This window comes from Alosa sapidissima, chromosome 10, assembly GCF_018492685.1.
Source record: "Alosa sapidissima isolate fAloSap1 chromosome 10, fAloSap1.pri, whole genome shotgun sequence".
NCBI lineage: Eukaryota > Metazoa > Chordata > Actinopteri > Clupeiformes > Clupeidae > Alosa > Alosa sapidissima.
In genome coordinates this window covers 8,914,631-8,930,565 of record NC_055966.1, presented here as the reverse complement: position 1 = coordinate 8,930,565, position 15,935 = coordinate 8,914,631, and the positions used below count along the sequence as shown (strand labels likewise).

At 42.6% G+C, this 15,935-nt stretch overlaps 3 protein-coding genes across 6 annotated transcripts; all 3 read right to left on the bottom strand.

The window, feature by feature from the left end:
* Nucleotides 1–1,852: 1,852 nt before the first annotated feature.
* LOC121721519 (type-4 ice-structuring protein LS-12-like) lies at nt 1,853–4,223 on the bottom strand. Of its 2 annotated transcripts, none has more exons than XM_042108522.1 (3): nt 4,084–4,223; nt 2,538–2,688; nt 1,853–2,246 (listed from the first exon to the last, which is right to left on the bottom strand). In XM_042108522.1, the coding sequence occupies exons 2-3, from the start codon at nt 2,669–2,671 to the stop codon at nt 2,027–2,029; spliced, it is 354 nt and encodes a 117-aa protein (XP_041964456.1). In that variant the 5' UTR covers nt 2,672–2,688; nt 4,084–4,223; the 3' UTR covers nt 1,853–2,026. The 2 variants fall into 2 exon arrangements, with proteins under 2 accessions (XP_041964456.1, XP_041964457.1); XM_042108523.1 differs by having other exon boundaries at nt 3,760–4,103.
* Nucleotides 4,224–6,774: 2,551 nt separating this feature from the next.
* LOC121721539 (type-4 ice-structuring protein LS-12-like) lies at nt 6,775–9,057 on the bottom strand. 2 transcript variants are annotated; one of them, XM_042108565.1, is made up of 3 exons: nt 9,010–9,057; nt 7,460–7,610; nt 6,775–7,168 (listed from the first exon to the last, which is right to left on the bottom strand). In XM_042108565.1, exons 2-3 carry the CDS (start codon nt 7,591–7,593, stop codon nt 6,949–6,951), a joined length of 354 nt encoding a protein of 117 aa, XP_041964499.1. In that variant the 5' UTR covers nt 7,594–7,610; nt 9,010–9,057; the 3' UTR covers nt 6,775–6,948. The 2 variants fall into 2 exon arrangements, with proteins under 2 accessions (XP_041964499.1, XP_041964498.1); XM_042108564.1 differs by lacking the exon at nt 9,010–9,057 and adding an exon at nt 8,686–9,000.
* Nucleotides 9,058–11,700: 2,643 nt separating this feature from the next.
* Nucleotides 11,701–14,014, bottom strand: LOC121721526 (type-4 ice-structuring protein LS-12-like). Of its 2 annotated transcripts, none has more exons than XM_042108533.1 (3): nt 13,936–14,014; nt 12,386–12,536; nt 11,701–12,094 (listed from the first exon to the last, which is right to left on the bottom strand). In XM_042108533.1, exons 2-3 carry the CDS (start codon nt 12,517–12,519, stop codon nt 11,875–11,877), a joined length of 354 nt encoding a protein of 117 aa, XP_041964467.1. In that variant the 5' UTR covers nt 12,520–12,536; nt 13,936–14,014; the 3' UTR covers nt 11,701–11,874. The 2 variants fall into 2 exon arrangements, with proteins under 2 accessions (XP_041964467.1, XP_041964468.1); XM_042108534.1 differs by having other exon boundaries at nt 13,612–13,984.
* Between the last annotated feature and the right edge of the window lie 1,921 nt (nt 14,015–15,935).

Below are 15,935 nucleotides of genomic sequence, written 5' to 3'. Positions count from 1 at the left end.
ACTGTGCCTGAGACCCCCACTTCTTTGGGAAGGACCGAGGGGACCTCCAAGCCATTCTGGAGAAGGGTCTGGAGCAGGTTCAGATGTACAAAGCGGACGGCCCCCACCACCACCCAGGACTGCCCAGTTGCTCAGGAGGAGTCCACCACCTGCATTCCCCTCAGACAGATGCTAAGGAGATTTCTTAAAAGAAACAAATAAAACTCAGCTCTTGCAGCTCAAACTCAGCTCTTGCAGCTCTTGCTTCATTTTAAAGTCTTTAAGATAGTCAGATCTGAAAAGTATATAAAAATAATATGAAAATGTGTTAATAATCAACTTATTGTGAGGTTGCATTTACAGTACATAGTGCTTGGGGTGCTTTGCACTATATGTAAATGCAAGTTGTTGTTTCTGATGTGCAAGTGATTATTAGAGAAGACTATTATACTGTAGGTCAGAGATCACAGTTAATTTTAATCTGATTGTATTGTGCTTTTTTTGGAATGAAGTGAAACACAGGCAGATATATTCGGAGAAGCTATTATCTATCAAACGTAACACCACATCTTTTACCACATCCATTTTATGCAGCGTACAAACTTAGATTGCTCTCACCATATCTACAACAATAACATGCTGGTCATGTCAGTTCATGTCATCAAAACAAGTGGCAGAAATAAATTCTGAATCACTGAGATTCCTCTTTTGGTTACTTCAGAGATTTGGAGACAGCAACATCTGCATCACAACACTATGGTTAGTGATGATGCATTAAGCACAGTGATAGCACAATCTACAGCACACAGTAAGGCTACATGTCGTTTAAAGGTGCTCTAAGCGATGTAACGTCACTTCTGTTGACTTTTCAAACAAAACAGAGAGCTAGTTCGCTACTTCCTCCTCCTCCTTCCCGTGTTGCTCCCGTACGATTGAAACTCTCCTAAACGCGCATCTCGTCTGTGATTTGCTGGAACAGTTTGTTATGTTTTTATGGGCTAGGTTTGCCCAGGTTGTTTTTGTTGCTGTTTTTGGAGCCTGTGCTGTCCACAGAGATTGCGTTTTTTACAGTGTATTCAGGGCACAGACAGCTAGTGGTTGGTTAGGTGATGTTTGCAGTAAGTGACATAAAATGTTTTAGCCTAAAAAACGCGTGGCTTAGATGGCTTAGAGCACCTTAAATCAATGGATTGTAGAAAGACACCATTGACAACTTGGTTTGTCATAAAGCACTGAAATAATGTTTGATGTACAGTACCATTAATATTCCTTTTGTGTCAATTTCAAACATGCATTAGGTCTTAGATTGGGCATATTTTTGCCCAAAGTGAAGTAAAAAATATTTCTTCCTTGTTACTTCTACCAGAGACCTTTGTAAAGCTGCACTGACTATACAGCACAGATACAGGAAGACAGTCATAAATTCTGAACACATTAAAGAAATCACTGTTTTCATAGCATTTGTCGGCCAAGTTTATCTTTACCTTTTCTGTATGTCTCACAGCATGTGATACTGATTGCATGAGTGACATATAATCTTAGGGGTAGAGGTACTGATTTTATATAGAATAACACACTATTTGCACTGGCTGGCTGCTTGTATATCAGAAATATCAGGTCAACACTTTTCTGTATGTTTACTTAAGTTCGCTACCTGATATTGTTGGCCTAAATCCACATCTAAACTCTACTGATCCATCAGATGCATTAATGCACATGATCCATTGATCATGGTTTTAGTGATTAAACCATCACAGTGGATATTTGTAACCACAAACCACTTTTGAGTTTTTGTTTTTCAACATTTTCATCACAGAACATACAGTACACACCATTCTAGAGAAGCCATTCTTCCACAAACACATCACACGCATTAGATGGTCACCTCTGAAGCGTTTTAAGGATTCAGATAAATAATCAGTAAACTCATTCCAAGGCTGAGAGGGGCTCAGCAGAGCAGCATAGCAGTGATACATGACATGATGCAACAACAAAAGTTTTTGTCTTCAAGATAATGCACATTTGGAGTCAGCAGGGGCCTGTTGATTTACTGAGGAGGGAGCAGGGCCTTGGTGTGGTCCATCACCTTCCTGAGGAGATCCTCCACCTGGGCCTCGACGGAGGCAGCGAGAGGCTGGATCTGGGACAGGATGGGTCCGGACAGGGGCTTGAGCTTCTCATCAATGTTGGCTGTCAGGGGCTTCAGCTGTGCTTGGACCTTCTCCAGCAGTGGCTGCACCTGAGCCTTGCCCTCCTGAAGGTAAGCCCTAAAGCAGAGAAGAGGGAAGCGTTAGCCACATTTAGCACATCATCATTTGACATTTGTGGCATAATCAAGAAAGTTTTTGCAATTAAATAAATTGCTTTCCATTTATTTATTGGTGTCTGCTCATTTGCTGAAAATCTTTTAAACTTTTGTACACAAATAAACAAACAAACAAACACAAGCATACATACAAAATAACAAACAAATAAACACACACAAACAAACAAACACAAACGTGGTTAAGCTCTACACATCAGAGTCTCTGTAATGCTGCTCTGTTGTGGATACTCACTCAGCCTGGCTGGTCAGGTCAGCGGCCTTAATCTTCTCCACCAGTTCAGCGGTGGTGGTGGTGAGCATGCTGCTCAGCTCCTGGAGGTACTTGGTGATCTTCTCAATCTCCGCGGGCACATCACGCTTCACCATAGATGCAGACTCAGTGCCTGGGGAAAAACAAAATGTAGCAGTCAGTTTCAAATGAATAAGAAACCTCAGACTCACATACACTTTGTATTTTCTTTGTATGTTTTTGATGGAGGGAGATTTGGGAGCTGGCAGTGGCAACAATTATGAACTCAGGCAAGCATGGGTACACCTCAATGTATACCTAGCGCAAAGCAGAGCACAGCTCTCACACAAGTAGCTGGTTGGTTGATTAGTAGTGATTGTCTGTGTTTAGTGCTTGAGTCCTATGAGAATGAGAAACCTTAAGTTTTGTGCTGAGATGGCATGAGCAATACATGCAGTAACTTCCGGGGAATCCCAGGCTGCCAAGCCTTGTACTGTACCTTTGTAAATTTGACATGTTCCTCCCACTAATTTGTGATTATGTTCTTGTTGTGCACTCTCGACTCAATTTTGGATTGCTTTGTATCCTGTGTCATATTGTATTATGCTAGTTCGTCCTGGTTGTTAATCAGCTACCAAGGGAGAAGTCCCCAGCCAATTGCACAGAGAAATGTAACATCTTCCCTCTGTGTAACTGAAATGACCCCTTTAATTTCTGTTCTGAAGCAGCACCTCATTCTGGTGTCCAATGTTGACAGCCCATGTTACAAAAGCTTCCAACTCCTAGAGTTAAAATTTCATGAAAGTTTTATTTCACAACCTTGAGCTTACCATCAGCAACTAGGCCTACTATATTTCCAAAGAAGAAAATGGTGAAATGAAAATTGTAAGGATCTCGTATCAAACAACAACAGGATCTTGTAGGCTATATTATTGAGAACCAACTGTTTTTGGTTGAAATCCTCAAGGTTCTGACAGTAACACATCTTCCATAAAATGTTAAGTAGGCCCTACTGCAATAGTTAAATTAATAAGGGTGCACCTAGAATTATTTATCACATGTATTACTTGATACAGTGTTTTTGTATGAGAGGATACATTTCCTTTATTTATTTAGCCAGTTTATTTAAAACATAACTCTAAACATGGCTTAATATTAGGCTAGTCTTCTAACTTTCTGATAGGCCTATAGGCTAAGTACACTTGAATCTATAGTCATTCCTTACATCTCCGTCGAACCTAACTGGTCCAAAAGCATATAGTCATGTTTATTTGCACATTACAGGTTACAATGTTACTCATTTCGCGGATAGTCAAGTTTTAAAAGACGGCGCGACAGCGTGGGCTCCTTATGATGATGCAGCCAGATCAAAACAACAATGCGAGTCACACCAATGCTACACAGATTGGCAGTCTCGGCGGACATAATTGATCCGTTAATCGATACATATCGGCGAAACGTATAACAGCCTAAGCTGGGAGAGGTTATTAGAATAATACATTCGTTGTATGAATTCTATATGTTTTGTTATAAAGAAACGTAGGCCTACCCAGAGTTAGAGGTAGTGCTCTGGCTGGGCCTATAGGCTACCTACTGCAATATGTAGACGCAACAATACATCCATAATTCGAAATTTTCTACGTAGCCTACTTCGATATAATTTCGTCACAATGGCGATGGGCTATAAATAGAGCTGTCCAACTTGTTGTTTGTCACTTCTTGTTAAGCTACTTTGCTATACGGACATTTTATTGGAGAAACATGATGGAACACATCGACAACGACAGCAGTGCTGGTGACAAGTCACCACTTCCCGCGGGCAAATCGCCCAGCCCCCGACTTTGTTGGGTCGAGACCCAGGAGCCCACCTCCCAGGTCCCCAGTCCCCTCCCTGAACCCAGGTCTGGTGAGGTGACCCCCGTTCTCCTCTTTATCAATGAGGACAACCTGATGCCAGAGGAGGTTGCCCAACAGGAGGCAGAACAGGTGGAGGATGAGCCCCCTGCCAAAAGCGCTCATGAGGCAACATCCCAGGAAGTCCTGCTGGATGACGACGATGACGACGACGTCTTGGTGGATGACGTCCATCTCGCTGAGGATCAGACATCAGACCACGCTGTGGAGCAGCGAGCATCTCCCCAGCAGTCATCCTCTGAGGCCTCTCTGATGTCTCTGAAGCAGGCTGTTGAGACCGCTGCCCTTACTCAAGCCACCCAGGATCTCCTGACCCCGGCAACTGATGTGGAGGACCCTGCCTGTGGCCTCACTGTGCAGCCGGATGTTACAACAGATGATCAGTCCCTGTTGTTAACCATAAGCTTTAAAAACAGCATCCAGATGGTGCATGAGGAGACACTGTCCTTCACTTTTGATGCCCCTGACACCCCCACTGTGCCTGAGACCCCCACTTCTTTGGGAAGGACCGAGGGGACCTCCAAGCCATTCTGGAGAAGGGTCTGGAGCAGGTTCAGATGTACAAAGCGGACGGCCCCCACCACCACCCAGGACTGCCCAGTTGCTCAGGAGGAGTCCACCACCTGCATTCCCCTCAGACAGATGCTAAGGAGATTTCTTAAAAGAAACAAATAAAACTCAGCTCTTGCAGCTCAAACTCAGCTCTTGCAGCTCTTGCTTCATTTTAAAGTCTTTAAGATAGTCAGATCTGAAAAGTATATAAAAATAATATGAAAATGTGTTAATAATCAACTTATTGTGAGGTTGCATTTACAGTACATAGTGCTTGGGGTGCTTTGCACTATATGTAAATGCAAGTTGTTGTTTCTGATGTGCAAGTGATTATTAGAGAAGACTATTATACTGCAGGTCAGAGATCACAGTTAATTTTAATCTGATTGTATTGTGCTTTTTTTGGAATGAAGTGAAACACAGGGAGATATATTCGGAGAAGCTATTATCTATCAAACGTAACACCACATCTTTTACCACATCCATTTTATGCAGCCTACAAACTTAGATTGCTCTCACCATATCTACAACAATAACATGCTGGTCATGTCAGTTCATGTCATCAAAACAAGTGGCAGAAATAAATTCTGAATCACTGAGATTCCTCTTTTGGTTACTTCAGAGATTTGGAGACAGCAACATCTGCATCACAACACTATGGTTAGTGATGATGCATTAAGCACAGTGATAGCACAATCTACAGCACACAGTAAGGCTACATGTCGTTTAAAGGTGCTCTAAGCGATGTAACGTCACTTCTGTTGACTTTTCAAACAAAACAGAGAGCTAGTTCGCTACTTCCTCCTCCTCCTTCCCGTGTTGCTCCCGTGCGATTGAAACTCTCCTAAACGCGCATCTCGTCTGTGATTTGCTGGAACAGTTTGTTATGTTTTTATGGGCTAGGTTTGCCCAGGTTGTTTTTGTTGCTGTTTTTGGAGCCTGTGCTGTCCACAGAGATTGCGTTTTTTACAGTGTATTCAGGGCACAGACAGCTAGTGGTTGGTTAGGTGATGTTTGCAGTAAGTGACATAAAATGTTTTAGCCTAAAAAACGCGTGGCTTAGATGGCTTAGAGCACCTTAAATCAATGGATTGTAGAAAGACACCATTGACAACTTGGTTTGTCATAAAGCACTGAAATAATGTTTGATGTACAGTACCATTAATATTCCTTTTGTGTCAATTTCAAACATGCATTAGGTCTTAGATTGGGCATATTTTTGCCCAAAGTGAAGTAAAAAATATTTCTTCCTTGTTACTTCTACCAGAGACCTTTGTAAAGCTGCACTGACTATACAGCACAGATACAGGAAGACAGTCATAAATTCTGAACACATTAAAGAAATCACTGTTTTCATAGCATTTGTCGGCCAAGTTTATCTTTACCTTTTCTGTATGTCTCACAGCATGTGATACTGATTGCATGAGTGACATATAATCTTAGGGGTAGAGGTACTGATTTTATATAGAATAACACACTATTTGCACTGGCTGGCTGCTTGTATATCAGAAATATCAGGTCAACACTTTTCTGTATGTTTACTTAAGTTCGCTACCTGATATTGTTGGCCTAAATCCACATCTAAACTCTACTGATCCATCAGATGCATTAATGCACATGATCCATTGATCATGGTTTTAGTGATTAAACCATCACAGTGGATATTTGTAACCACAAACCACTTTTGAGTTTTTGTTTTTCAACATTTTCATCACAGAACATACAGTACACACCATTCTAGAGAAGCCATTCTTCCACAAACACATCACACGCATTAGATGGTCACCTCTGAAGCGTTTTAAGGATTCAGATAAATAATCAGTAAACTCATTCCAAGGCTGAGAGGGGCTCAGCAGAGCAGCATAGCAGTGATACATGACATGATGCAACAACAAAAGTTTTTGTCTTCAAGATAATGCACATTTGGAGTCAACAGGGGCCTGTTGATTTACTGAGGAGGGAGCAGGGCCTTGGTGTGGTCCATCACCTTCCTGAGGAGATCCTCCACCTGGGCCTCGACGGAGGCAGCGAGAGGCTGGATCTGGGACAGGATGGGTCCGGACAGGGGCTTGAGCTTCTCATCAATGTTGGCTGTCAGGGGCTTCAGCTGTGCTTGGACCTTCTCCAGCAGTGGCTGCACCTGAGCCTTGCCCTCCTGAAGGTAAGCCCTAAAGCAGAGAAGAGGGAAGCGTTAGCCACATTTAGCACATCATCATTTGACATTTGTGGCATAATCAAGAAAGTTTTTGCAATTAAATAAATTGCTTTCCATTTATTTATTGGTGTCTGCTCATTTGCTGAAAATCTTTTAAACTTTTGTACACAAATAAACAAACAAACAAACACAAGCATACATACAAAATAACAAACAAATAAACACACACAAACAAACAAACACAAACGTGGTTAAGCTCTACACATCAGAGTCTCTGTAATGCTGCTCTGTTGTGGATACTCACTCAGCCTGGCTGGTCAGGTCAGCGGCCTTAATCTTCTCCACCAGTTCAGCGGTGGTGGTGGTGAGCATGCTGCTCAGCTCCTGGAGGTACTTGGTGATCTTCTCAATCTCCGCGGGCACATCACGCTTCACCATAGATGCAGACTCAGTGCCTGGGGAAAAACAAAATGTAGCAGTCAGTTTCAAATGAATAAGAAACCTCAGACTCACATACACTTTGTATTTTCTTTGTATGTTTTTGATGGAGGGAGATTTGGGAGCTGGCAGTGGCAACAATTATGAACTCAGGCAAGCATGGGTACACCTCAATGTATACCTAGCGCAAAGCAGAGCACAGCTCTCACACAAGTAGCTGGTTGGTTGATTAGTAGTGATTGTCTGTGTTTAGTGCTTGAGTCCTATGAGAATGAGAAACCTTAAGTTTTGTGCTGAGATGGCATGAGCAATACATGCAGTAACTTCCGGGGAATCCCAGGCTGCCAAGCCTTGTACTGTACCTTTGTAAATTTGACATGTTCCTCCCACTAATTTGTGATTATGTTCTTGTTGTGCACTCTCGACTCAATTTTGGATTGCTTTGTATCCTGTGTCATATTGTATTATGCTAGTTCGTCTTGGTTGTTAATCAGCTACCAAGGGAGAAGTCCCCAGCCAATTGCACAGAGAAATGTAACATCTTCCCTCTGTGTAACTGAAATGACCCCTTTAATTTCTGTTCTGAAGCAGCACCTCATTCTGGTGTCCAATGTTGACAGCCCATGTTACAAAAGCTTCCAACTCCTAGAGTTAAAATTTCATGAAAGTTTTATTTCACAACCTTGAGCTTACCATCAGCAACTAGGCCTACTATATTTCCAAAGAAGAAAATGGTGAAATGAAAATTGTAAGGATCTCGTATCAAACAACAACAGGATCTTGTAGGCTATATTATTGAGAACCAACTGTTTTTGGTTGAAATCCTCAAGGTTCTGACAGTAACACATCTTCCATAAAATGTTAAGTAGGCCCTACTGCAATAGTTAAATTAATAAGGGTGCACCTAGAATTATTTATCACATGTATTACTTGATACAGTGTTTTTGTATGAGAGGATACATTTCCTTTATTTATTTATTTAGCCAGTTTATTTAAAACATAACTCTAAACATGGCTTAATATTAGGCTAGTCTTCTAACTTTCTGATAGGCCTATAGGCTAAGTACACTTGAATCTATAGTCATTCCTTACATCTCCGTCGAACCTAACTGGTCCAAAAGCATATAGTCATGTTTATTTGCACATTACAGGTTACAATGTTACTCATTTCGCGGATAGTCAAGTTTTAAAAGACGGCGCGACAGCGTGGGCTCCTTATGATGATGCAGCCAGATCAAAACAACAGTGCGAGTCACACCAATGCTACACAGATTGGCAGTCTCGGCGGACATAATTGATCCGTTAATCGATACATATCGGCGAAACGTATAACAGCCTAAGCTGGGAGAGGTTATTAGAATAATACATTCGTTGTATGAATTCTATATGTTTTGTTATAAAGAAACGTAGGCCTACCCAGAGTTAGAGGTAGTGCCCTGGCTGGGCCTATAGGCTACCTACTGCAATATGTAGACGCAACAATACATCCATAATTCGAAATTTTCTACGTAGCCTACTTCGATATAATTTCGTCACAATGGCGATGGGCTATAAATAGAGCTGTCCAACTTGTTGTTTGTCACTTCTTGTTAAGCTACTTTGCTATACGGACATTTTATTGGAGAAACATGATGGAACACATCGACAACGACAGCAGTGCTGGTGACAAGTCACCACTTCCCGCGGGCAAATCGCCCAGCCCCCGACTTTGTTGGGTCGAGACCCAGGAGCCCACCTCCCAGGTCCCCAGTCCCCTCCCTGAACCCAGGTCTGGTGAGGTGACCCCCGTTCTCCTCTTTATCAATGAGGACAACCTGATGCCAGAGGAGGTTGCCCAACAGGAGGCAGAACAGGTGGAGGATGAGCCCCCTGCCAAAAGCGCTCATGAGGCAACATCCCAGGAAGTCCTGCTGGATGACGACGATGACGACGACGTCTTGGTGGATGATGTCCATCTCGCTGAGGATCAGACATCAGACCACGCTGTGGAGCAGCGAGCATCTCCCCAGCAGTCATCCTCTGAGGCCTCTCTGATGTCTCTGAAGCAGGCTGTTGAGACCGCTGCCCTTACTCAAGCCACCCAGGATCTCCTGACCCCGGCAACTGATGTGGAGGACCCTGCCTGTGGCCTCACTGTGCAGCCGGATGTTACAACAGATGATCAGTCCCTGTTGTTAACCATAAGCTTTAAAAACAGCATCCAGATGGTGCATGAGGACACACTGTCCTTCACTTTTGATGCCCCTGACACCCCCACTGTGCCTGAGACCCCCACTTCTTTGGGAAGGACCGAGGGGACCTCCAAGCCATTCTGGAGAAGGGTCTGGAGCAGGTTCAGATGTACAAAGCGGACGGCCCCCACCACCACCCAGGACTGCCCAGTTGCTCAGGAGGAGTCCACCACCTGCATTCCCCTCAGACAGATGCTAAGGAGATTTCTTAAAAGAAACAAATAAAACTCAGCTCTTGCAGCTCAAACTCAGCTCTTGCAGCTCTTGCTTCATTTTAAAGTCTTTAAGATAGTCAGATCTGAAAAGTATATAAAAATAATATGAAAATGTGTTAATAATCAACTTATTGTGAGGTTGCATTTACAGTACATAGTGCTTGGGGTGCTTTGCACTATATGTAAATGCAAGTTGTTGTTTCTGATGTGCAAGTGATTATTAGAGAAGACTATTATACTGTAGGTCAGAGATCACAGTTAATTTTAATCTGATTGTATTGTGCTTTTTTTGGAATGAAGTGAAACACAGGCAGATATATTCGGAGAAGCTATTATCTATCAAACGTAACACCACATCTTTTACCACATCCATTTTATGCAGCGTACAAACTTAGATTGCTCTCACCATATCTACAACAATAACATGCTGGTCATGTCAGTTCATGTCATCAAAACAAGTGGCAGAAATAAATTCTGAATCACTGAGATTCCTCTTTTGGTTACTTCAGAGATTTGGAGACAGCAACATCTGCATCACAACACTATGGTTAGTGATGATGCATTAAGCACAGTGATAGCACAATCTACAGCACACAGTAAGGCTACATGTCGTTTAAAGGTGCTCTAAGCGATGTAACGTCACTTCTGTTGACTTTTCAAACAAAACAGAGAGCTAGTTCGCTACTTCCTCCTCCTCCTTCCCGTGTTGCTCCCGTGCGATTGAAACTCTCCTAAACGCGCATCTCGTCTGTGATTTGCTGGAACAGTTTGTTATGTTTTTATGGGCTAGGTTTGCCCAGGTTGTTTTTGTTGCTGTTTTTGGAGCCTGTGCTGTCCACAGAGATTGCGTTTTTTACAGTGTATTCAGGGCACAGACAGCTAGTGGTTGGTTAGGTGATGTTTGCAGTAAGTGACATAAAATGTTTTAGCCTAAAAAACGCGTGGCTTAGATGGCTTAGAGCACCTTAAATCAATGGATTGTAGAAAGACACCATTGACAACTTGGTTTGTCATAAAGCACTGAAATAATGTTTGATGTACAGTACCATTAATATTCCTTTTGTGTCAATTTCAAACATGCATTAGGTCTTAGATCGGGCATATTTTTGCCCAAAGTGAAGTAAAAAATATTTCTTCCTTGTTACTTCTACCAGAGACCTTTGTAAAGCTGCACTGACTATACAGCACAGATACAGGAAGACAGTCATAAATTCTGAACACATTAAAGAAATCACTGTTTTCATAGCATTTGTCGGCCAAGTTTATCTTTACCTTTTCTGTATGTCTCACAGCATGTGATACTGATTGCATGAGTGACATATAATCTTAGGGGTAGAGGTACTGATTTTATATAGAATAACACACTATTTGCACTGGCTGGCTGCTTGTATATCAGAAATATCAGGTCAACACTTTTCTGTATGTTTACTTAAGTTCGCTACCTGATATTGTTGGCCTAAATCCACATCTAAACTCTACTGATCCATCAGATGCATTAATGCACATGATCCATTGATCATGGTTTTAGTGATTAAACCATCACAGTGGATATTTGTAACCACAAACCACTTTTGAGTTTTTGTTTTTCAACATTTTCATCACAGAACATACAGTACACACCATTCTAGAGAAGCCATTCTTCCACAAACACATCACACGCATTAGATGGTCACCTCTGAAGCGTTTTAAGGATTCAGATAAATAATCAGTAAACTCATTCCAAGGCTGAGAGGGGCTCAGCAGAGCAGCATAGCAGTGATACATGACATGATGCAACAACAAAAGTTTTTGTCTTCAAGATAATGCACATTTGGAGTCAGCAGGGGCCTGTTGATTTACTGAGGAGGGAGCAGGGCCTTGGTGTGGTCCATCACCTTCCTGAGGAGATCCTCCACCTGGGCCTCGACGGAGGCAGCGAGAGGCTGGATCTGGGACAGGATGGGTCCGGACAGGGGCTTGAGCTTCTCATCAATGTTGGCTGTCAGGGGCTTCAGCTGTGCTTGGACCTTCTCCAGCAGTGGCTGCACCTGAGCCTTGCCCTCCTGAAGGTAAGCCCTAAAGCAGAGAAGAGGGAAGCGTTAGCCACATTTAGCACATCATCATTTGACATTTGTGGCATAATCAAGAAAGTTTTTGCAATTAAATAAATTGCTTTCCATTTATTTATTGGTGTCTGCTCATTTGCTGAAAATCTTTTAAACTTTTGTACACAAATAAACAAACAAACAAACACAAGCATACATACAAAATAACAAACAAATAAACACACACAAACAAACAAACACAAACGTGGTTAAGCTCTACACATCAGAGTCTCTGTAATGCTGCTCTGTTGTGGATACTCACTCAGCCTGGCTGGTCAGGTCAGCGGCCTTAATCTTCTCCACCAGTTCAGCGGTGGTGGTGGTGAGCATGCTGCTCAGCTCCTGGAGGTACTTGGTGATCTTCTCAATCTCCGCGGGCACATCACGCTTCACCATAGATGCAGACTCAGTGCCTGGGGAAAAACAAAATGTAGCAGTCAGTTTCAAATGAATAAGAAACCTCAGACTCACATACACTTTGTATTTTCTTTGTATGTTTTTGATGGAGGGAGATTTGGGAGCTGGCAGTGGCAACAATTATGAACTCAGGCAAGCATGGGTACTCCTCAATGTATACCTAGCGCAAAGCAGAGCACAGCTCTCACACAAGTAGCTGGTTGGTTGATTAGTAGTGATTGTCTGTGTTTAGTGCTTGAGTCCTATGAGAATGAGAAACCTTAAGTTTTGTGCTGAGATGGCATGAGCAATACATGCAGTAACTTCCGGGGAATCCCAGGCTGCCAAGCCTTGTACTGTACCTTTGTAAATTTGACATGTTCCTCCCACTAATTTGTGATTATGTTCTTGTTGTGCACTCTCGACTCAATTTTGGATTGCTTTGTATCCTGTGTCATATTGTATTATGCTAGTTCGTCTTGGTTGTTAATCAGCTACCAAGGGAGAAGTCCCCAGCCAATTGCACAGAGAAATGTAACATCTTCCCTCTGTGTAACTGAAATGACCCCTTTAATTTCTGTTCTGAAGCAGCACCTCATTCTGGTGTCCAATGTTGACAGCCCATGTTACAAAAGCTTCCAACTCCTAGAGTTAAAATTTCATGAAAGTTTTATTTCACAACCTTGAGCTTACCATCAGCAACTAGGCCTACTATATTTCCAAAGAAGAAAATGGTGAAATGAAAATTGTAAGGATCTCGTATCAAACAACAACAGGATCTTGTAGGCTATATTATTGAGAACCAACTGTTTTTGGTTGAAATCCTCAAGGTTCTGACAGTAACACATCTTCCATAAAATGTTAAGTAGGCCCTACTGCAATAGTTAAATTAATAAGGGTGCACCTAGAATTATTTATCACATGTATTACTTGATACAGTGTTTTTGTATGAGAGGATACATTTCCTTTATTTATTTATTTAGCCAGTTTATTTAAAACATAACTCTAAACATGGCTTAATATTAGGCTAGTCTTCTAACTTTCTGATAGGCCTATAGGCTAAGTACACTTGAATCTATAGTCATTCCTTACATCTCCGTCGAACCTAACTGGTCCAAAAGCATATAGTCATGTTTATTTGCACATTACAGGTTACAATGTTACTCATTTCGCGGATAGTCAAGTTTTAAAAGACGGCGCGACAGCGTGGGCTCCTTATGATGATGCAGCCAGATCAAAACAACAATGCGAGTCACACCAATGCTACACAGATTGGCAGTCTCGGCGGACATAATTGATCCGTTAATCGATACATATCGGCGAAACGTATAACAGCCTAAGCTGGGAGAGGTTATTAGAATAATACATTCGTTGTATGAATTCTATATGTTTTGTTATAAAGAAACGTAGGCCTACCCAGAGTTAGAGGTAGTGCTCTGGCTGGGCCTATAGGCTACCTACTGCAATATGTAGACGCAACAATACATCCATAATTTGAAATTTTCTACGTAGCCTACTTCGATATAATTTCGTCACAATGGCGATGGGCTATAAATAGAGCTGTCCAACTTGTTGTTTGTCACTTCTTGTTAAGCTACTTTGCTATACGGACATTTTATTGGAGAAACATGATGGAACACATCGACAACGACAGCAGTGCTGGTGACAAGTCACCACTTCCCGCGGGCAAATCGCCCAGCCCCCGACTTTGTTGGGTCGAGACCCAGGAGCCCACCTCCCAGGTCCCCAGTCCCCTCCCTGAACCCAGGTCTGGTGAGGTGACCCCCGTTCTCCTCTTTATCAATGAGGACAACCTGATGCCAGAGGAGGTTGCCCAACAGGAGGCAGAACAGGTGGAGGATGAGCCCCCTGCCAAAAGCGCTCATGAGGCAACATCCCAGGAAGTCCTGCTGGATGACGACGATGACGACGACGTCTTGGTGGATGATGTCCATCTCGCTGAGGATCAGACATCAGACCACGCTGTGGAGCAGCGAGCATCTCCCCAGCAGTCATCCTCTGAGGCCTCTCTGATGTCTCTGAAGCAGGCTGTTGAGACCGCTGCCCTTACTCAAGCCACCCAGGATCTCCTGACCCCGGCAACTGATGTGGAGGACCCTGCCTGTGGCCTCACTGTGCAGCCGGATGTTACAACAGATGATCAGTCCCTGTTGTTAACCATAAGCTTTAAAAACAGCATCCAGATGGTGCATGAGGACACACTGTCCTTCACTTTTGATGCCCCTGACACCCCCACTGTGCCTGAGACCCCCACTTCTTTGGGAAGGACCGAGGGGACCTCCAAGCCATTCTGGAGAAGGGTCTGGAGCAGGTTCAGATGTACAAAGCGGACGGCCCCCACCACCACCCAGGACTGCCCAGTTGCTCAGGAGGAGTCCACCACCTGCATTCCCCTCAGACAGATGCTAAGGAGATTTCTTAAAAGAAACAAATAAAACTCAGCTCTTGCAGCTCAAACTCAGCTCTTGCAGCTCTTGCTTCATTTTAAAGTCTTTAAGATAGTCAGATCTGAAAAGTATATAAAAATAATATGAAAATGTGTTAATAATCAACTTATTGTGAGGTTGCATTTACAGTACATAGTGCTTGGGGTGCTTTGCACTATATGTAAATGCAAGTTGTTGTTTCTGATGTGCAAGTGATTATTAGAGAAGACTATTATACTGCAGGTCAGAGATCACAGTTAATTTTAATCTGATTGTATTGTGCTTTTTTTGGAATGAAGTGAAACACAGGCAGATATATTCGGAGAAGCTATTATCTATCAAACGTAACACCACATCTTTTACCACATCCATTTTATGCAGCGTACAAACTTAGATTGCTCTCACCATATCTACAACAATAACATGCTGGTCATGTCAGTTCATGTCATCAAAACAAGTGGCAGAAATAAATTCTGAATCACTGAGATTCCTCTTTTGGTTACTTCAGAGATTTGGAGACAGCAACATCTGCATCACAACACTATGGTTAGTGATGATGCATTAAGCACAGTGATAGCACAATCTACAGCACACAGTAAGGCTACATGTCGTTTAAAGGTGCTCTAAGCGATGTAACGTCACTTCTGTTGACTTTTCAAACAAAACAGAGAGCTAGTTCGCTACTTCCTCCTCCTCCTTCCCGTGTTGCTCCCGTGCGATTGAAACTCTCCTAAACGCGCATCTCGTCTGTGATTTGCTGGAACAGTTTGTTATGTTTTTATGGGCTAGGTTTGCCCAGGTTGTTTTTGTTGCTGTTTTTGGAGCCTGTGCTGTCCACAGAGATTGCGTTTTTTACAGTGTATTCAGGGCACAGACAGCTAGTGGTTGGTTAGGTGATGTTTGCAGTAAGTGACATAAAATGTTTTAGCCTAAAAAACGCGTGGCTTAGATGGCTTAGAGCACCTTAAA